This window comes from Triplophysa rosa, linkage group LG15 (assembly GCF_024868665.1).
Source record: "Triplophysa rosa linkage group LG15, Trosa_1v2, whole genome shotgun sequence".
Classification (NCBI taxonomy): domain Eukaryota; kingdom Metazoa; phylum Chordata; class Actinopteri; order Cypriniformes; family Nemacheilidae; genus Triplophysa; species Triplophysa rosa.
Genome location: NC_079904.1, coordinates 20,164,180 through 20,186,921, shown reverse-complemented (window position 1 = coordinate 20,186,921; position 22,742 = coordinate 20,164,180). Strand labels below are relative to the sequence as shown.

Below are 22,742 nucleotides of genomic sequence, written 5' to 3'. Positions count from 1 at the left end.
TCAGTATCGTTGTGCATTAAACATTATGCAATAATAACAGAGTGTAAATCATTATATTTATAAAAATTATTGAAATGATGGCAACTTATTGAGATATTAAAGCCCTACACCCCTAACCTTATTGTAAGTCTTGAATCAAATTTATTGAAAAATGGGAGAGTTGGATTAGAACCCCGGACTCCTGTGTCATGTTATACAGACTTTACACCTTACGCCACTGGAGTCACTGTTCAAAATAGCGCCGTACTTACACTTTCTCTATTCCAATCACATATTCGTGGGTGGACCTAGTGCAAATTGTCTCTGCCTTAATTTATCTTTGACACTGTTTCAGTTTTTCCCCCACTTCCCGCGGCTATGGCTATAACATTCTTTGACTGAAACAAACATTTCACTCTCACTTTCTTGCCGTCTCCAAAAAATGTATTTAAAAATGCGAGTAATTTTCTATTAGTATTCATGTAATTATATCAATGTTACTATTTTCTACTCCATTATTTTAAATAACATTTCTTATTCTACCCACATAGAATTGAATTACTTAGGGCTGCAACAACTAATCGATAAAATCGATAATTATCGATAATGAAAATAGTTGTCAACGAATTTCATTATCGATTAGTTGGTCTGTGACGTCACTCACTTGCGAGCTGCGCAGTTATAAATCAAGCGCGTCTTCTTCACTTTTAAATGTCCCTCCGTGCAGCATGAACTGCACAGTTTTAAAGTTAAACTTCTCTCTCCGTGCAGCGCGAGGTATGCAGTTTTAAAGTCGCCTCTCTCCGTGCAGCGCGAGGTGCGCAGTTTTAAAGTCGCGCGCGTCTCTCCGTGCATGCGTCTCTCCGTGCAGCACAAGATGCGCAGTTTTAAAGTCAAACTTGTCTCTCCGTGCGCGCGTCTCTCCGTGCAGCGCGAGGTGCGCAGTTTTAACGTGTCTCTCCGTGCATGCGTCTCTCTGTGCAGCAGAAGTTGCGCAGTTTTAAAGTCAAACTTGTCTCTCCGTGCAGCGTGAGGCGCGCAGTTTTAAAGTCGCGCGCATCTCTCCGTGCAGCGCGAGGTGCGCAGTTTTAAAGTAAAACGTGTTTTGTATGCATCTTTTAAAGCCGTGCAGTTTTAATGTTTAAAGGGGAGTTTTAAATGACTAAATTAAAGATTATATTTGTAAAACCCAATTTGTGGCGTTTGCACTTTGCAAAGTACATAATAGGTGAAATACCCTGATTTGGGGGTTTATTTATATCAGAGGTGGGAAGTAAGGAAGTACACTTTTTGTACTATACTTACGTATTATTTTTTCTGGATACTTTACTGTACTTCACTACATTTGAATGACAAATATTTCACTTTAAATGATACAAAAATATATTTCTTTGGCCAACCGCCCCATCCCTCCCACGTTTGGGAGAGACTATTGTTGGCTGCTTATAATATGACACACCTGAATCAACTCAGCCTTGGTGTGTTAATTAGGGAGACATCCACAACATTTTGGGGGAAGGCAAATGAGTTCAGTTGTGTATACTTTTCCCATCTCTGGTTTAGTCATTATAAGCAAAAGATCTAATTAAACATTTATCCGATTAATCGATTAATCGAAAAAATAACCGCCCAACTAATCGATTATCAAAATAATCGTTAGTTGCAGCCCTAGAATTACTGTAAATATTGTGGATTATAACCACTATTGCTACATTTCAGGGGTCTCATTTATAAACGTTGCGTACGCACAAAATGGGGCTGTAAACGTGACGCCACTTTCCACGTAAAGGTTGTGATCTATTAAAAGCACTACTTTACGGGAGAATGTGCGCACATGTGAGCAAACTCTGACCCATGCATACGCACATTCTGGAGACAAGGGTCGACACAAATGGTGAGTTAATTCAAGTTAGATTGCAGAAAGTGTATGTGATAAAAATGATTATGAGCATTAATACCTCACACACATTTAATTTGACCACATATTCGGTAAAGATCCACATTATCACAAAGATTAAATCTAAATCTCGAGTTATTTGCGCTTGTATTGAGTGATAATTGTTTCTTGCACTTTCTTGTAAAATCCAACTCAAATATTAAATAAAAATTAAATCTAAATATTTAATCAGTGCTGTCTCACCATCACACTATGAGCACATGATGAGGAGATGATCCGACTGAATACAGGACAGCATCAAATACCATTAGATAACTGCAGAACACCGTGTAAATAAATACTAAATATATTTTCCTTAAATACTGTGCATAATCATCGAATGTCAAAGTATGGAAATACAGCCATTAAGCTCTCGCACAATTGTTTCTCTTTATGTCCTCGTTATCAGTCCTAACTGTGGTCATAACAAAACCGGAATGAAAAAACATTTGTCTTTTACAATTATGTCTTCTAATGTTATCTCAGGTGAAGGACACCACTAATTAATGAGGTGATTTTAATGAGGTGTTAATGATCAATCTAAATGCTGCAAGCATATAAATGCTGCAGAGACCTTCTTTGGCTTTAATATAATTATAATAATAACTATTATTAGTAATTATAACAATTGTTAATTTGTAAATCGTAGTGAATCACATGTGTGGCCATTTGTGATTTCGTTACGGAGATAAACGATGGGATCGGGGGTTTTCGGCAGTTTTATATATATTTTTTGTTATTTTTCTATAGCATCTGATAGCGATTGGACTCGGAAACGGTATATGTCCATTATGGTGCGTGACGTCAGGCTTGACAAGCGGATTGGATGCCAGTCTTATTAATATACAAATCAGTATTCATGAGGTGCTTTGCATTGACAATTAATGGGTAAAAATGGGCGTGTACAGGGCAGGATAGGAGGCTGATTCACGTACACACACTTGCAGGTGATCTGTGATTTACAAAGCGAATATTGCTTACAGGTGTGCGTACGCACGGTTTTATAAGTCAGAATATTTTTTGCCGTACGCTGTTTTTGGCTTTTGGGTGAACGTACACTTTTAGTAAGGATCCTACACACACTTTTATAAATGAGACCCCAGGGCACATTTACATCAGAGAAGACAACATGTTTTTGGAGCCTAAATCACACACAGCTGTAATTCAGGTAAAAATGTTTTCTGAATGTGCCATGTGAAAAATGGATTCAGTCTTTAAACCTTTTATCATTGTGTCAGTTGATTTTGATTAATACGTGCGAGAGAGAGCAGAGCTTAGCATGTTCGACTTCATTCGACACTGCACAGAGCGATCAGCGTATGACATCAACAATCCACAAGAGCATTTAAAAAGCATATGGAGCAGTCTGTTACCACTGTACTTTTTTCATATCAGACCGATCTGAACACCGAATTATGTCAATCACGCGTAGTACTTAGTTTGAAGACAGAAACAGTGCCGGGGCTCTCTGCTTGCTTGTTCCTGCTGTCATCACAAGAGGGGCAGTCATCTTTCACTCATAAATCACATTCAATTATCAAATAAACCTTTAGCTGGGCAAAATTTTGTCTTGGTGGTCGAAAATTTCATTGCAGGTAAAACCCTGATTCTGTGAATTACAAGTTTTTGTTTGATCATTACTGACATTAAATGTAAAACATGTAAATTAAAAAGTTCGAGAAAGTAGAATGGGGCCTGATTGTTGCATTTATTACATGTTATCCCCCTAGACAATGCCCCCGGACATGCAGTTGCAACACTATGAATTACAACAACAGAGGTTTGCTCCATTGTTCCAAGAATGGGACAGACACTTTAGATTGTGGCTAGAACAGTTTCAGTCATATCCACACAAAGACCAGCTACAGGATTATGAAGCGCAGTGGAGACAATGGCAAGAACAAATGAATTCAACTTCTACTCATCTGCAAGAAAGAGTCACAACTCTTAGAGCTATGCAGCATCCCTATGGTACTGGTCCTGCTTATGGAGGCATGATGGGACTATATGGACAAAATAGGCCCCCAGGACCAAATGGAAACATTCATTTAACCAGCCCAGGGATCCCATCTGTGCCTCAACCTGTTAACATGGATGCCATTTCTGGACATGGTCCTCCAGATTCTGGACCAGTTATTACACAAGGTCCATCATCTTCAAAACCTCCAGAAGTTTACTCGCCTGCTGTGAAAGATTCTGTTTCTGAAACATGTAAAACTACTGGATCTGCTGGAGGACCTGGACCAGGCATTAGACCTCCTGGACCCATAGGAAATCAAAGGTAAAAGTCTGGATTTTTTAGGTTACATGTCTTTTTATAATTATAATACTGATTTTATTTATTCAGTTATTTAATTTTACAGATTTGAGGGTACCAGAGGCCCACGCTTTGAACAGCAACAACAGCAACGGTTCAGTGGGCCACCTAGGTTTGACACTTGTCAGCGGTTTAACAGACCTCCCAGACCCAGTGCTCCTTGTCCAGAGGCTGTACAGATACCTGACAATCCTCCTAGGCAGAATCTACCCACACGCTTTGAAAGACCCCCTGCACCACCTCAACAGCCAGAGTTTCGTCCGCAGTCCAGTCTTGGTCCTGACAATCAAACAAAACAACAGTCATCTAAACCTGATGTTCCACCAGCTCCTCTATCTCAGACAGGTCCAGAAAAAATAAAAATATCTGTAGTTAATGAAAAAGATGGTGCTACCACTTCTCAGTCACTGACGGATGACATATTGGACTCAGAGGATGGATTTTTTGTTCAGAGCGGACCCATTCCTCAAAGTCAGGATAAAACTTCTGAAATTGTAATTTCAGAGCTTGCTAAACCAGATAAGCTGAAAGCAGATGATATAAAAACGTCATTACCTTCAGAAAGTTTAACCACCACAAACAAAAACTTGAAAAATTCTGGCTCACAACCTCCTAAAGCTGGTCATAGGACTAATGGTCCACCACAACAAACAAAGCCTTCTCAACATGACCAGTTTAAACCTGATGCCCCTAAGGAGGCTCCCAGGGGCTCACAGGTTATAAATCAGACAAGCCAGCTGCATGGCATACGTGGAAGAGGAAGTGGCCATGGCCCGATACCTCCACGAGGAAGGGGCCAAGGCCCGATACCTCCACAAGGCAGGGGCCAAGGCCCGATACCTCCACGGGGCAGGGGCCAAGTCCTGATACCTCTTCGAGGCAGGGGTCGTGGACGTGGTCGAGGGCAGTTTGGAGGACCAGATCCCAACTCTCAGAGAGAAATTATAGAGGAGGCTCCTTATGATCACCAGGCACCCGATGACATGCACAGAGAGGACCATGATTTGGCATGGAGAGAGCCCTCTTTAGATGAACCTGAAAGAGTGGATGACCAGGGAGCGCCCCATGAGATGTGGCATCCAGAGGAACTCCACTTTACAGAAACGTACCATGAAATGCCTAGAGATAGAAGAATTCCGGTGGGTCACAGGGAGCACCTAGAGAGCACCCATTCAGAAGAGCACTGGGAGGAACCATCACAGGATTACTGGGAGGAGGAGGATCCATACTGGACAGAAAGAAGACCTCCCATCAACACTAGACTTCCATTTCCTCCAGGTGGCCCTAGAAGGCCCCCTTTTCAACCCCGGTTTATGCATCATGGCCCAATACGACCCCCTCCTCCTGGGTGTATGGAACAGGGACCTCCTCACATGAGTCGTGGGGGTTTAGGGCCACGATTGAGGCGTGGTGCAGGTCCATGGAGACCTCCACCACCACGACGGCCACCTGCACCACATGAAGGCTTGAGAGAACCTGATCAACCTGAATATGGCGATGAAGTGGACAGAGATCCTGGATGGCATGGAAGAGGACTTCAACAGCCTCCTTTACCTCCTCATGAAATAATAGCTAGAGGTGCAAGACCACCCATGAGACCCCCAATGCCAAGGGACAGGTGGCGTAGAGAGATGGCTCATGAAGGAGCACATGAGGAGGAATATCAATGTAGCCCTGAGGATTTTAGGTACATAAGGCCAGCTCATGAATATTCAGATTATGAGCAAGATGATGAGTATTACAGTTCTCATGATGAATGGGGCAGGGGGCATCCTGATCGAGATTATCCACCACATGGTCCACCAGAGCCCATTAGAGAAAATCGGTGGTTAGAAGAAAGTGAAAGATTGTTCCCATATGAGGAAGAGGGATTATATAAAGAAGAAAGAAGGCCTGGTTATCCTGATGACACACCATATAGTGAAAGGGAGCCTTCATTTCACTCTCAGCCTGACTGGGATAGGGCCCCACCTCCACCCCCCCCAGAAAGAGGTTTTTCTCATCCGGTTTGTGAATCTAACGCACATTTTGAGAGAAACCTAGATCCCTCAGCTGGCCTGCCCCCATCTCAAGCACCAGACACCCCACTTGAGCAGTCTTCTCCTGGTGCAGCTAAAACTGTACTTGCTCTTTCTCAAAGGCAGCATGAGATCATCCTCAAAGCTGCCCAGGAGCTGAAAATGATAAGGTAAATATGTTTTTACAGTTAAATCAGTGATAGAACAAACCACACTGTTCAGCTGGCTAAGATGATTTATAAACTTAACAAATTTGCGTTTAGAGAACTCCAGGAAACTAATATGACGTTCGGAGAAGCGGTCAACCCAGAATCGATTGGGTTGCCTTCACTTCCCCCTGGTATTCTTGGATTGGAAATTCCACCTGAGGTTAAAAGTGCTCTTCATGTATGTTACTCATGGATTCGTAATTGTGATATTTGATTTGCAAACAATTTTTCAGTAGTGTAAAAGCATGTTATGACGACAGCCACTGACAACAAACAGTTTCTCTTTTAAGGCTACCAATTTATTATCAGAAAAAGGACATACTCCTGATAAACCCATAGAAGTTGGCTTGCTCCCTTCAAATCAAATGGCAGACTTTACTTCGTCAGCACCTGCCCCTACCGCCACATTCATTACTAAAACAGTGGACTATGGGCATGGGCGTGGTAAGTATATGTCAAATAATATATTTCTAAATGTATCTAGTCAGACTACATTGTGTTCTTTGGTTGGCAGATGTAGGTGCGACGGTGGAAAGAATTTCTTATGGCGAGAGGATAGTGTTAAGGCCTGGCCCACTGCCACATGAACGACTTTATGAGAAGGGTTGGTTGTGTTTTGTTGATATGAAAACACGTTTTTAGATTATAATAATGTGTTTCAGCCAGTTAACTTATTCAATCTTTCAGGGTTAGAGCCACTTGGCTACCGAGATCCATACTATGACAGAAGAAATGACCCATATGGTGGTCCCAGGAGTTACGACAGGGAGTGGGAGCGAGATCCGTACAGGGATAAACCACCTCTGGACTATGAGAAAGACAGATATGAAAGAGATCGTTACTTACAAGATGAACGGTATGTATTACATAGTTTTATAATATTATGTTCATGCAGTCTGGGCAAATAAAAAGAATGTTTGTCTTATTGCATAGCTGACTCATATTGTAAGCTATGAATTTCCTTATTTAGGTGAGTAGAATATTTCTTTCACAGTTGTAGGGGCGATTCACATTTCATGTCTTTTGCATGCGCAAGTTCGTTATTTTAAATGTAGACACGTGGCAGGCGCGCGCAAAAAGGGAGATGAGACGCATTGAGATGGAAATAGTTCAGCTTTTCAGAGGCTCGCGTTTTCCCTGTGGTTTTAGACGCGAAATGTGAATCGCCCCTTAGGAATGTTTGGTTAGGTTAAGCAAAGGGTATCTAGACAAACAATAAAAAAATCAGCCTGATTTTGACACGATTTGTGAAAATGATTATTTTTTATGTGTGGATTTAGTTCTCCACTCGGGCCTCGTCCAGGGCATAGGGAGAGAGAAAGAGACTACCCAAGCCGCTTGAGCAGGGAGCGAGAAATGTATAACCAGACAGGATATGACAGGTCTTCCTATGAAAGGAGTCTTGAGAATTATGAGCATGGATCCTCAAGCTACGCAAGTAAGTAATTTATCAATTAAACCTTAGACTGAGGTCATTTAAATTACTTTTTACCCATTTTAATACTACACTAAAGAACAAATGTTAAGGGATTTTTGAAAGCTGTGTAGGAATGTCTGCTACTCTTTTCTAGATGATCGGAGGAGCTATTCAGATGAGCGCCCTCCTCCATCCTCATCAGTGCCCCCTTCTACATCTGTTGCTCCTCCTCGTGTGGAGAAGAAACCAGAGACAAAGAATGCTGAAGACATCCTCAAACCCCCAGGGCGAGAAACCAGACCTGAAAGGGTATTCCAGTATTTCTTTAGTTTTTACACAGTTAATAATATGCTCTTTGAAACTTACATGCCTTTTTCCTCTTCAGATTGTGGTCATTATGCGTGGATTACCGGGAAGTGGCAAAAGTCATGTAGCAAAACTTATTAGGGTATAAATATTTTGTTCTTTAACATTTCTTGCTGTAATCTTCAAGTGTTATGTTGTGGTGAAAGCATACATTTCAGGCAGAAGTTTTAAAGATATGTCAAACAAAGCATCATAGAATTAAAGGAGAAAAGCTAGAGTTTGGTAATGAAATTTTGTATTTTCTGGTTTGTCATTTTATAAATTGAACGAATATGCCTAAATAGGACAAAGAAGTTGAATGTGGTGGTGCGCCACCCAGAGTTCTGGGTCTGGATGATTATTTCATGACTGAAGTGGAAAAGGTTCAGAAGGACCCTGATACTGGGAAACGTGTCAAGAACAAGGTTTGAACTTGTGTCTGTTTATTATTCTTCTCAAGGAAATTTTTGCACCTGATTATCTAAATTTTCTTCATTAGGTGCTTGAATATGAATATGAACCAGAAATGGAAGACACATATCGAAGCAGTATGTTGAAAACATTCAAGAAAACACTGGATGATGGATTCTTTCCCTTCATAATTCTGGATGCCATCAATGATAAAGTGAAGTACTTTGATCAGTTCTGGAGTGCTGCCAAGACAAAAGGATTTGAGGTGAGCTAGTTTGACATTTCATTTTAGTTGAATGACAGCATACAGCACAATAATTAAAATGCTAATGTTGGCTTTGACGTAGCTCTACCACTTTGAAACTAATCAGTATTTTTCTTCTCAGGTTTATTTGGCTGAAATTACTGCTGATCATCAAACATGTGCAAAGAGAAACATACATGGACGGACACTAAAGGATATTACAAAGGTATCATCTATAATTTGGATAACTTGGATAACTGGACCTGCTAACTTTAACCTTAAACTACGCAAAAACCTGGTGACGCCTCTTTGCACACGCAGTACTCAAATTAGGCAACAGCATAAAAAGAGTTCTACCAAGCATAGCATTGGGTTTAGTCCCCAAATATTAAGCAGTGATGATTGACAAATCATTAAAGAGACTGCAAGTAATCAGAAACACAAAATCCCACTCGATCCTCTTTCCACTCCTGCAGTCTGATGGATTTGTTAAAGGGATCCCTGACTAGGAACACTTGTATGCCTTAATAGGTTGTATTAGCCTTACACTACTAGCATTTGTTATTAGAAACGCATCAAATATTTACATTTTCTTGAAAAAAAAAATACTAATTTTAACCTAAGGAGGCTGCCATTTTCTTTTTCGATGACGTTTAAATGGTTGCTCTTGCGTAGGCAGCCAAACTTAACACGGACACTCTAATCAGTTCTTCTGTAGATATAAGGTGCTGTAATATAAAATATGAAAGAAAATAAAGACTTAATAAACACACATATTAATAACCAAAAATCTTTCATTTTAATTTAATATATACAAGATTAGGGTTGGGCGATGTCTACCAAATTGGCATCGATATTTACCATATACCATATTTTACTGCTATGTATTTACATCTATGGGAAACGTGTGTGCTTTGCCGTGGCATTAAGAGAAAGGGTTTAGATTGCAACCATGTGACGTCAAGTATTTTGATGCAATATTTTTTTCAAAATGTATGAATACTGTGACAGTTACAACATACATACATACATACATACAGTGCCTATAAAAAGTATTCACTCCCCTTAATTTTTTTCACATTTTGTTTTGTTGCTGCCTATTGTTAAACTAATTCAAGTTACTTTTTTCACATCAATCTACACTCCATGCACCATATTGACGAAGCAAATAATTGTGACAACTTTGGAAAAAATGTAAAAAGGAAAAAACTGAAATAAGTAAATTGCAAAGGTATTCATACCCTTAACTCAGCTCTTGGTTAAAACACCTTTATAACCTGAAGTCTTTTTGGTATTATGTGACAAGCTTTACACATCTGCATTTGGCAACTTTCTGTCATTCTCCTCAGATCCTCTCAAACTCGACCAGGACCTTTTATACAGTTTTAAACAGATGTTCAGTTGGGTTCAAGCCGGAGCACTGGCTGGGCCACTCAAGAACATAGACTAAGTTGTCCTTAAAGTGCACATTATGCTATATTTTTAATGTCCTAATATTGTATTGGAGTCCCCAACAACAGGTTTATATTCATCCAAGGTCAAAAAACACTGTCATTTTCCTAAAGGAGTAATGAACTGGTCTTGTTTTATACTTGGGTGTCTGCGGATCCTTAAAATGTCTTAAAAAGTCTTAAATTCCATAATGTCAAAATAAGGCCTTTATTAGCATTTAAAATGTCTTAAATCCGCGTTTCCAAGGTCTTAGAAATGCAGTCGAACCAACACTGTAAAGAAGATTTTATTTTCGTTTTAAAATCATGTATGTCTATTTGTCACGCAGAACAAAATAGGCGGAACCAACTAACAAATAACACGTTTGCGGGGGGTTCGTTAGGTGAGTGGACTGGACATTACCACATGGAGAAAAGTTGGAGCTTTAGCATTGGGGAAGTGCAAATTTGTTGCTATGAAATTGGTCTTAAATTTCATTCTGCACCGTATTAAAAAGGTCTTAAAAAGTCTTAAATCTGACTCTCAGAAACCTGCAGATACCCTGTATACTGTTGTATGAGGTCTACTTAAGACGTTCGCGTTTTTACATTTAAAAACATCAAAATCAATAATTAATAGGCTATTCTCTACCCGGGTTTTGAGGTCGGCTCAACAAACGCTCGGTTTTAATGGGTGTTCCGCCATGAAGGCTTGGAAGTAAATGCCCGCTGCTATGATTGGATAGCAGTTTGCGTAGTAAACTTATTTGGAGCCTTCTGTGAATTTGGTTAGAGACGAAACGTTAGGTTACACATTAGCACCATTTGCATGAGATTAGCATTATCTAGTGACCTCGTGTGATTTATAAATGACCTTCCCACATCTGTATTTCATGTGACGCATTCGCACGGGATGATTTTACTCAAATTTACTGATTTATTTCCCGGATGTGATGGCGAGGCTTTGCGTATAGTTTATATAGCCTATAGTTGTATTGCGTTTAATTATATATGACCGTACCTGTCAGCAATTGAGACTCGTGATCGTGAACTGGACAAAAGATCACCGCGATCGCGCGTCTCAAATGTTACGAGAGTTTCCATGATAAATAAACAAATGGGAGACTCCCGGTAACTTATGGATATGACCCAGCACCCGAAATAATACCAAAACACTTCCATTATTCGCAAACGGTGGATAAAACCTTGAAAAATTATATATGAGCCCGCCAAATCACAGAGATCCTGATTCGCACGGGCTTAAGATCACAGACAACCTCTGAAATTAATACAAATGACTAACGTTCAAGGTCCCCATGTAATACTACTCTTGTGCGAATAGTGCTCAGGGCATATCAAGCGATCTCTAACAAAGCAATAGTGACGCATAGTACAAAAATGTTTTACTCACATAAGATTGCTGCGCCATTCCTATCGGATCCAATATTGATGGCATAGCACTGCTTTTTAATTTTAGTCTCTCCACAAATGGGCGGGCTAGAGAAGTAGTCGTTGATATTCTTTCTGTGGAGGCGGTGTTCAACCTATCAATGTCGTCATTGATACATGCATTCCAGAACCTGGTGTTCGCTGGGTTCGCAAATAACAGTTGTAATCTCAGTAACAAGGGCGTTTTCAGGTCTGACACTTACATGATGTTCACGTGAATACGATTCCCTCTTATATAACAAAAGCTCGGGTTAAAATTGTGGTTTTAATTCATGGCATCTTTAAAATATTCATTTATCATCACATCATTTTTCAAAGATCTCTAAATGGTTCCTTCCAAGCAGTTTGAAGATTCAAAGTCTGTTGTGATTGGTCTTTCCGCATAGACAGACGCACATGTACATTTCTGCTTCGTACACTGTAAGGTTACAAAAATGGCATTGATTTGTGTTATAAAGATAATGACACTTATGCAAGCAAACCGACCCACAGCTAAACAGTGAACGCAGCACAGTAAGGCAATGTTAATGCGTTAGCCAAGAGTGCTAACGTGGATACCTGATGAAACATTACAGCTTTTAAACGCAGGGCTCTTACACATTCGCCTTGAGACTCTCGTAATTGACTGTTTTCTCATGCTCTCACGCCACACATCTATTTTCTCACGCAGGGTCGCACCCGCCATTTTTTTCTGTGGTGTGTAATAAAACGTCTGAAAATTACAGGCCTGAGCTTCGAAAAAATAACGACTCGTTCTGGCGATTCAGAGTCGACTCTTTATTTTGAGATGCAATATCTTTGTTTATATGAGGATGCAGTCCTCAAATTCAGTTCATACACAATAAAACCTTTAATACAGACACACAGTTTACAGAGCCCTCTCTTTAGCTGGCTGTACAAGCGCTGTTATTCAGAGAAACCTCGCAACTCGAGCTACAAAGCATGATGCTGTTAATACAGCATAATACCACACTTTACTTTTGGGATGGTGTTGTGCAGGCGAAAAGCAGTGCTTGGTTTCCTGAAGGTGTGATGCTTGAAACTGATATTCATTCAGACCAAAGAATCTGGTTTCTGACAGTTTAGTTTTGACAAGTTTTTTTCATGCGTCTTCACTGAGAGGCTTGAGTTTAACCACTCTGTCATATTGCCAGATTGGTGGAGTGTTGCAGTGATGTTTGTCCTTCTTTATGTTTCTCCCATCTGCATATATAATCATGGAGCTTTGCCACAGGTTAACTCTACTTAAAGTGTAGTAACGTCAACAAGCAAAACTGGAATGCTTCTGAGCTAAATTTCAAGTGTCCCAGAAAAGGGAATGAATTCTTATGGAATGTAATTATTTCAGTTTTATTTTTTATAAATATGCAAAGTAAATTAGATTTAACTAATAAATTAGGTTTTTGCTTTGTTATTATGGTGTATGGCGTATAGATTCATGTAAAAAAAAAAATTATAGTAGTTTAACGTAAGGCATAAACATAACAAAACGTGCAAAAAATGAAGGGGGTGAATACTTTTTATAGGCACTGTATATTTTATATTAAAAAAAATATATATATATATATATATATAATACATATTGTGTTATTAGCCAGAAATATATGAAATGACTTGCATAAAAACTAATAATTATATTGGCTGTCCACAGGTTGCCAATGGCTGGGAATCGGCCCCACCCCATATGGTACGACTTGACATTAGGTCGCTACTGCAGGACGCTGCTATTGAGGATGTAAGTGTCTTGATGAAGTATGTACATACTAGGGCTGGGCGATAAAGGTAAAAATTAGGGCTGGCTTAAGTAAGAATTTACTTAATTAATTCCGACAATTATTTTATTGTGCATTAACGCAGTTTTGCGTTAAAATAAAAGTATTATTTTATTTCAAAAGTCCGTTGCTCACTGGCTCTGACACGTACAGACAAACCATGGGTCACAGAAGGGGTGGGATGTTGGAATCGGGAATGGCGTCACCGCGCGTCTCAACCAATTAGAGCATTTGGGGTTGGCCTAAAAGACTGCTGAAGCGCGCACATGAACCAGGAACACCAGAATAGAAAGGTACTGAACATGGACATTTCGTCTCTCCTCCTTCAGCCACCTATCAGTGCCCTCAACCCACAAAGACGCAATTTGCGGGGGTGTAAGAGGCTTATTTAATGCTATTGATGATAAAGCGGAAGGAAATCAGTAGCCTGCCGGATACAAAAATTTCCACGGCTAAGGTACAAAACAGCAACAATAACGAATTGTTACGTGTTTTGTATGCAGTGTAAGGCTAATGCAGAAAACATGTTTAAACATGCGTGCCAAGAGAGTCAGAGCACAAACTACTAAACGGAGTTCTTTTTCACAATTTCTTACTCTGAAACAGACAAATAAACACAAAATTACGTCAAAACATGTATTAGACATGTAAAATTGCAAAAATTAACGTGTCGGAACAAAAGATGCATTCTATCTAAAAGCGAATGCTCACCCAGAGCTGCCTGAAACGCCTCGTGTAACCACACCCCCACAAATCTACGTCAGTTTGTGGTATGATTTGACTAAGACCACCCAAATGTATACACAAGTAAGGTGGGCGTACCTGTCAGTACAATTGCTTTGGAACCTGATGTTCCGAATATGGTAAGAAGCGTCACATTTCCATCACACGCTTGCAGTATTCGACCAATCACTATGCACTGATTAACTGGCCAATCATAGCACACCTCGCTTTTCAGAGCGATGAGCTTTGTTAAAAATCTGTGTGTTTCAGAGAGGCGGGGCAAAGAGGAGATACAAACATGCACGGTGTGTGGAAAATACAGCGCGTTTGAACCTTAAATCGTGTATACACATTGCATTACATCTAAAACAAACCATAATATTCGTTTTAGCTGTGTCATATCACCCGTTTAAATTACACATTTTTACACTTATGCAAGCGATCTGGACCCACAGCTAAACAGAAAAAATATTAATATTAACAGTTAATAATAGTGCTGTCAATCGATTAAAAAAATTAATCGGATTAATCACACATAACAATAATATTTTAAAATATACTTTTACATCTTAATAATGTCACATTTAATCTTCAAATTGATGTAGAAACAACATATTTCTTTAACAGCGTCATTTTATGAATGAAAGAAAACATTTTGATATTAGTACTGTAACTGATGTCTCTATTAAATTGATTATTTTAACATTAATTATAGCCATTCAACAATATAATTGAGAGCTATCATGAAATACAGAAATTGAAGGAAGTTCTCAAACACTTTATAGTCTTTAATGCTAAATTATCAATTAAATGCAGAAGAATTCTCATTAAAGCTACAAAATCACATTGATTTCTTCTTTTATTTTGTTCTTTGATTAACATTAGTGACAGGAGTCACAGCAGCACGTTTAAGAACGCGGCCCCTTTAAGAGCTGTCTCAGTACGCAGATCTGACCGTCACCGCACTCCCATTTTCACAACTCTTTGCCATCATTTAAGATTTTATTTTACACTTTGAAGTCTTGCTTAAGAAAATGATAGACAAAACGGGCTTTATGACATAATCTTGTATGGTTTTATCCATTCAAGCACGAAAGAGAACTTAACACGGATGCGCTGTCTGACAGAGATTCACCGACGCAGCCTTCAGCCCATGACTGTTTACACCAGACTGGACCTCGCTTGCGTTTTGCCACGTCCCACAGTTTAGAAGCTGTCTATCTTCATTGAACGTGTCAAAGCAACTGTTTAAAATCGCGCTTAAGTGGTTTAAAAGCCTGTACACGAATACGAGCGTGATTACATAATGTAACGCTAGACAAATATGTCAAAACAAACGGATGCTGCGTTAATTACGTTAAATATTTTTCATGCGTTAATTTGAAAAAATTAATCGCATGCGTTAACGCGTTAACGTTGACAGCCCTAGTTAATAAATATATTAACTGCTATATGCGTTACCCACAATGCTTACGAAACATTACAGCTTATAAACCAAATCTATACACATCCTTTATCATGATTCCAAGTAATAAAAATGACAGACACTCTATATTAGATGACACATTTTCTACAATAGTGGGCTCACACCTGATTATCAGAACTATTTCAGTAGGACAGTAATAGCTGCTGTAGGTGTATACCACATAACACACCAAATGAGCGATTTTCAACAATCAATTGAAGATATAACTTACACCTCTTATTAATCACACTTACAGGTTGTGATTCAGAGATGTTTATTGGTCCAAATAAAGTGTGTTTAGCAAATCCCACACTGAACTCGGTTGAACTCAACTGAAGGTTGGAGAAAAAGTTGTCAGTAAAATGACAACATGTTTGGATTATACTGCTGTGCAATCGTGGGGAAAATATTTTTATACTCTGGTTCTTTACATCATCATCCTTTGGATTTGGAAGTAAAAAACAACTACACGCTTGATTTTGCAGCACAGAACGTTAATTATACACAACTATTACTACAGATGGTCGAATTTCATCAAACAGATTCGAGTGCTGATGGATGTGTCTCTTTTCGTACCTGAGGGCGATGGCCCCTCTGACTGCGGTGCTTCTCCGCCCTCCTCCGCTTGCCTCCCTGCGTTGTCTTTGGTCGATATTAATCAACGTTTCATTTCTACAAATACGAATATCCTGAACTTAAAGCCTGCAAAATAATCTGCATGCACATGGGACTGTTTAACGTGGTGCTGTAAATGGACTTGCTGCACCTAACCTAATGCGGTTGCTAATGTCGTTAATGTGACGTAATCACCTCAGGGGTCACGATCGAGGGGGAGGAAATTCCTAAGGCTGATGGCTTTTTATTTTTAACTTAACTAATATTTTGATATTTTGTTACACAGGTTTAACATGTTACTGTTACTAAGATGCCGATACATAACCACGGTTTACATTCACTTAATACATATTTCATGTACATATTTACATACTTCATGTCTATACATGTTAACTTTCGAGCGTTACATCGAACACTTTTTCTATCGTTATTGATGTATCATCGATACAGATCGTTTTGTCACCCAGACCATGTGTGTGTGTCTGTGTGGGGCTTAATGCATGTCTCACAAAAAAATACATTCTACATTTCTGAAAAGTTCCTAAATTTTCTTTATTAAAGAAAGTATGTTTTTCTTTGATTTTATAGTAATGTAAATAAATAATTTGTGATAGGTGGAAATGGAAGACTTCAACCCATCTGAAGAAGAACCAAAAGCTGAAGTGAAAAAGGACGACGATGACGAGGCAGATCTGGTAGGACTTTTTTTCATGCATTCTTCAAGTGCTGTCTGGTCAATAAAACTGACCTCATAGTTGTAAATGCTATTATTAGTATACAGTTAATTTTTGATTGTGTTTGACAATGCAAGCTATTACTGGTGTGGTCTTCTCCATAGTCATATCCTCCTATTGTGAGCCTGCAAGATCGACAATATTATTGAGAGCAGGTCGATGGGTGATTTATTTATGGAATTGATCTGTCGCTACGAGTTAATAAGCAAATATTACATTTATGTGCAAACAAAATGTCATGGTACAGGGCTCCAGACTGCGCCTAAAACTGTCGCATTTGCGACCAAAAATATTAATTTGCGAATTATATTTTTGTGGCGATCGCCACTGTTGACCATCCAAACTTACTAATTTTAAATTGGATGCAGCTGGACTTTTTCCGCACGCTCTGTGCCAGCGATCTGCTCTCCGTTGGAGCTGCAGTTGCGGCATTACGCCACAATGGAGGCGCTGTTTCGTTATCAGCGCAGTGAGGTGCTGAAGAGTTAATTTCCTCCTAAAGAGCTATATTAGGAGCTGTATTAGCTGTATTTCTCAGCAGTTCAGGTGAATATGGTTTCTGTTGCACCCAAGTACTTTTAATTTCTTGATAATTTTCCCTAAATTAATGTGGCGTACATCACTGTAATGTGTTTAGCTGTTCAGTTGGCTCGAGTTTGCCAGTATGAACGCACATTGGGATCAGAATGACTCACAAACGAATGACTCCTTTGAACAGATTCATTTAAACAGAATATTAAGAGATCAGTGAATCATTTAAAACTCTGTGAACTACAAGAGAACGCAGGATGTGATTTAGTAAGAGTGGTTAATTCAGTTGGCTATTTTGTGGATTTTTTTTTTTGAAAATGATTAAAAGCTTAGGCTATGTTTTATTTAACTTCTCTGTTTGTTTTAATACATTTTATACAACCTAGTAATAGTACTTTTTATTTACAATTGTAACTTTTATATGTTGTTTGTAAAGTGTTAAAGCCACTTTAAGGTACGGTAGTCCTACACATGCATGTGTGTAGAAAATCCCGATGGCACCACCTTTTTAACTAATTTTTTTAGCCAGTAAAAACCCTGGATACCTTGAAGGATTGTGATTTTAAAATGTAAGTTAATGTTATGTGACTCTTAAAAAATCAATTTGGCGCCTGTTTTTCCCCTTTAGGAGCAAATGGCATCTTAATTTATACTTTTTTGTCTGGAGCCCTGATGGTATTGTCACACCCATTAGCTATTGGCATCTCTGACTATCGTTTTTCCTAATATTGTCTTTTGGCTCAACCCTAGTATGCAACAAATAACAACATGTAACCCAATGGTGGGTTACAATAGCACCAACCCTTCGTTGAGTTATTTTAACCCAATCCATTGAGTTGTAATTTTTAATCAGTTGGGTTATAAAATAACTAATTTGTTGGGTTATTTTTGCAAAAATGTTAACTATTGTATTAATTGTTATACATTTATTTATTATTTTTTATTGCTGCGTAAACTAAACACAGTTTTTTTTTTGCTTGTCTTATGTCTTTAACTTTGCTCTGTACAGCACTTTGGCCAGCTCTGCTGAGATAAATGTGCTATATAAATAAATTTTACTTACTTATTTACAGTTATATCGGTGCCACAGTAGCATTGCGATGCTAAAGCTTCAAAATACCTGCAATGCCACTTTTTTTTTTACGGTAGTATCATAGTACCGTAAGTAATGTTTTATATGCGCATTAACGTTCATGTTTCTCTCCTAAATGAATCTGTGTTTTGAACGACTTGGACGAGATAATGATTCAGTGAGTCATTCATCAAGAGACTTGCTTTATTCTTGAATAAATCAGTCATTTTGAAGGAATTGGTTGAATGATTCACTGTCTGAAAATGGCCGCCAACCACTGGGGTGTGCCGCCAGCCACTTTTAGTTTCACCTTTGAAGTATTCCTCACATTTGAATTAGTTTCCACATGAACAATATTCTAGTGTACTTTAGTAAAGTTTACTGTAATAAATAATAAAATTCCTAGACACTAGGGTTTTTGAGTCTTACCATTGTAAATATTAATGTATACTACAGTATTTGCTACAATTTATACATTTACTATAGTTAATACCAGTGGTGGACAGTAACGAAGTAAATTTACCTGAGTACTGTACTTAAGTACACTTTTTGAGTATCTGTACTTTACTTGAGTATTATTTTTTCTGAGTACTTGTACTTTAACTTCACTACATTTGAAAGACAAATATCATACTTTTTACTCCACTACATTTATAAAAAGGTCCAAAAGTAGAAAATGGTTTCTATGCAGCGGGGTTTCCTGTGTGCGCAATTTATCTGGCTTGCGATTTGCCAGGACCTTTTACTGTTGCCAAGTATTTCAGTTTTCTATGCTCCTCTTAAAGGAGTTGCTCACTGCTAAATTTGCCCCCATTGACTTTCCATAGTAGGAATAAAAATGACTATGGAAAGTTATTGGGGGCTAATTTTGAAGTGAACTACTCCTTTATACCACTGATACTGTGAGCTACTCTGTGTATTCAGTAGGTTGCTTCAGAGGCATAAGGTATACGACAATAAAACAATGCACAACTGACATAAAGGAAATTTACTTTTAATACTTGAGTACTTTTAAAAGCACGTACTTTTACTTAAGTAAGAATCTGTCTTTACAACTTTTACTTGTAGTGGAGTAATATTTGACCAGTAGTATCTGTACTTTCACTCAAGTAAGGAAGTTGTGTACTTCGTCCACCTCTGGTTAATACCACAAAACATTGTAGTGTTCCATATAATACAGTTTACTATTCTACATACAAAATTTTTCATTTAGATGTGTGTATTAAGGAAATTTGGTTTATGCTGTAGGTTTAAATTATGAACATGGCACAGCATCGTAACACTACTTGGTATCATGATACCGCAGCCGATATAGTATCATCATATTTTTATGGTACTGTGACAACCCTAGTGTAAACAAATAATTCACAACATAGAAATATCTTTACAATACTTTATTTCCAGTACAATACATTTTGGTTGCAATTTTTCCAATGTATATCCTTTTTTCATAAAGTTACTTGCAATTAAGTCATTTTACAAGAATCAAATAAGTAAATTATCAGAACAGAATATGGGGCTAGTCCAGCTTAAACAAATATAAACTACTTAAGCAAAAACTACCAAACGGCAGCACCACAAGGCTTGGCAAACTCCAAAATGTAAAATAATAACTGCTTGTAAAAACAGTTGTCTTCCTCCAGCGTCATGCATCCCACAATAAGCTGCAGAATGTGAAGGAATCGTCTGCCATTGCTCCTCCTGATGTTTGTTCCAACCTATAAACAGACATTCTAATTTGTAAATATGCATGTATACATGGTATTATTGAGTATTAAAACTTATATTTATATCTTGGCCTGATGAACTGTAGGGGTCATACTTTTTACATTGACTGATCTGTAACTTTAAAAATGTTATATGTCATATGATAGAATATACTGTATTAATTTATTATTATGCACCGTAAATCACATGTTTGCTTGTTTATATGTCAAAACAGTAAACATTATAGGTCATTTTTCATATGACTGTATTTGATGTTTTTCAGACTTATTTCTCACCTGCAAATTTGTAAGTTCAGTCTTCAGGGTACTAAATTCTTAAGTTTTCCCTTCGCATAGAAATCTCTCTAAAATGTAGATAATATAAAGTAAATTGAAAGCTTGTCAATAAGAGCCAACGATGTAAGTGTGTTACTACAGAGAAATTAAGTTGCCAAGACCACCTCGAGTTTTGTGGTCATTGAACGCCACATCAAAATGTTTTTGCGAAAATGCGGTATAAAAATATAATAAAAGTGACAAATGTAATGAAATAAAATCAACACACTCGTCACAGCAGCGGTTGCGACACCGGATGACTAAGTGGGTGATCACACAGAACGCTGCTCTTTTGGTTGACTCTTTGAAAAGAGCAGTGCGCAGCGGTTTTTTTATGTTGCTAGGTAATCACCAAAACAGCTGTCCTGTCAGTCAAGGATTATAGCGTGAGCTCTCTAGTTGCTTTTAACTGTCATATTATCAGAAACTTTAAAAAGGTACAAGCAGTGAGCGCTTACTCTGACCTTGCTCGGTTAACCAGAGTCAGCAAACACAAGTTTCTCCTTCATCATTGCACTCTCCGGACGTTTCAAGCAACTGTAAAGATCCGTCACCACATCGTAATTCCCGCCTCTCCTTTCATTCGATTGGACAATGGGGGAAAAGGCGCATCGACGTCAAGCGCTTTTCTGCTTTGAGTTTTTTTCAACTTCAGGCACTCAGCGCTCCGCCAAAAACGCGAGGCGCCCGGAGCGCATTAGCAGTGCGCAAAAAGCTCCCTGCCAACTGAAAACAATTTTAAAAAGCAGAACAACAGAAAACAGAACATCTAACAGAAAAAACGCGTTCTGTCTGATCGACCCCTAATGCTGCTTTTCACTAAAACTTGAATTATCTAAAAATTGGTAAATAAAAAATTCAATTCTCTTGTTGTGAATTACCCTGTGTTTCTTAATGTGTTCATTATTGATAAGCTTTTTTTTCTCATGCCTACTTGTGCATGTTCTGTTGTGGCACATTAATATTACCATCTATTCATTTAAGAGCTGAAAATTTTGCAGCATTCAACTATATGTTTTTAATAGTTGACTACAGTGAACATCATCCAATGTGACAACATTAAGAGTGTAAGATGCTAAGAGAGCGTATTTACAATGTTTATTTTTCATTGTATTTGTGTATTTGGAAACAATATATGTTATTTTGTTATAGTCATAAATGTAGTCAAAATCGCACTGGCAGTTAATTTTGTTGTAGAACATGTTGAAGTGTTTCTCACTGAAAACGTGATCTGTTGTTTGTTGTGGCAAAAAATTTGTATTAATACTTTTACATTGACACCTTTGCACACATGCATCATGTGCGTTTATATGTGGCGAGCTTTAAATTGAATTTGATCTTTTGACATGCGTACAATGCGCTGCTTCAAGATGAGGATGTAGCCATCCTCATACCATTGCTTAATTTTAAGAGCAGACCTAACATTATCTTCAACAGGAGACATTGAGCACATGAACCTTGAGGTGTTCGACTTCATGCTGCGCTGCACAGACTACGGAGTATGGTACGAGCACAAGCGATTCGAAAATATATAAAGCACTCTCTTGGTATTTTGATGTTATACACCAGTCTGTCTATGCAGTGCAACATAAAGCAGAACACGTCAGAGAGTACAAAACAAACTGGTGCAGCAATTTTGTCCTGTACCACTTCACAAACGGTAAGTGAAACAAGAATTCTAGAATGACAACCATAGATATAGCCACAACAGTCATTTCCCAAACCAGGGCTTGACATTAAGCATTGTCATGTGGTTGTCCTTCGGACAAGTAAATTTGTCATTCACTTGTCAGAGTACAAATATTACTTGTCCGAAGATAAAAAATGATATTTAATTTGAAGTGTCAATATAATTGTTTCGGATCCTGATTGGTCAAGTTTGCTTTTAAGCGTTTTACCTAGTGTCCGCTGTGGCCACCTAAATGTGTTAATACTCTCCATGATTGCTATAGAACAAAGGCAAGCAGTAATTATTATTAGTGTCAGGGCTGTATGTTAACTTTTTTTTGCGCATAGCACTGGTGCTACAGAGG

At 38.4% G+C, this 22,742-nt stretch overlaps 1 protein-coding gene across 1 annotated transcript in view; it reads left to right on the top strand.

The window, feature by feature from the left end:
* The window catches only part of ylpm1 (YLP motif containing 1), a 34,354-nt gene that overhangs the window by 3,604 nt on the left and 8,008 nt on the right, over positions 1-22,742 (top strand). The window contains exons 3-16 of the mRNA XM_057352189.1: positions 3,646-4,196; positions 4,279-6,420; positions 6,514-6,637; positions 6,750-6,903; positions 6,974-7,063; positions 7,147-7,315; positions 7,740-7,897; positions 8,031-8,185; positions 8,262-8,324; positions 8,527-8,646; positions 8,721-8,897; positions 9,019-9,102; positions 13,407-13,490; positions 16,945-17,025. Of these exons, the coding sequence (XP_057208172.1) occupies positions 3,646-4,196; positions 4,279-6,420; positions 6,514-6,637; positions 6,750-6,903; positions 6,974-7,063; positions 7,147-7,315; positions 7,740-7,897; positions 8,031-8,185; positions 8,262-8,324; positions 8,527-8,646; positions 8,721-8,897; positions 9,019-9,102; positions 13,407-13,490; positions 16,945-17,025 (4,152 nt within the window). The remainder of the gene's footprint in view (positions 1-3,645; positions 4,197-4,278; positions 6,421-6,513; positions 6,638-6,749; positions 6,904-6,973; positions 7,064-7,146; positions 7,316-7,739; positions 7,898-8,030; positions 8,186-8,261; positions 8,325-8,526; positions 8,647-8,720; positions 8,898-9,018; positions 9,103-13,406; positions 13,491-16,944; positions 17,026-22,742) is intronic.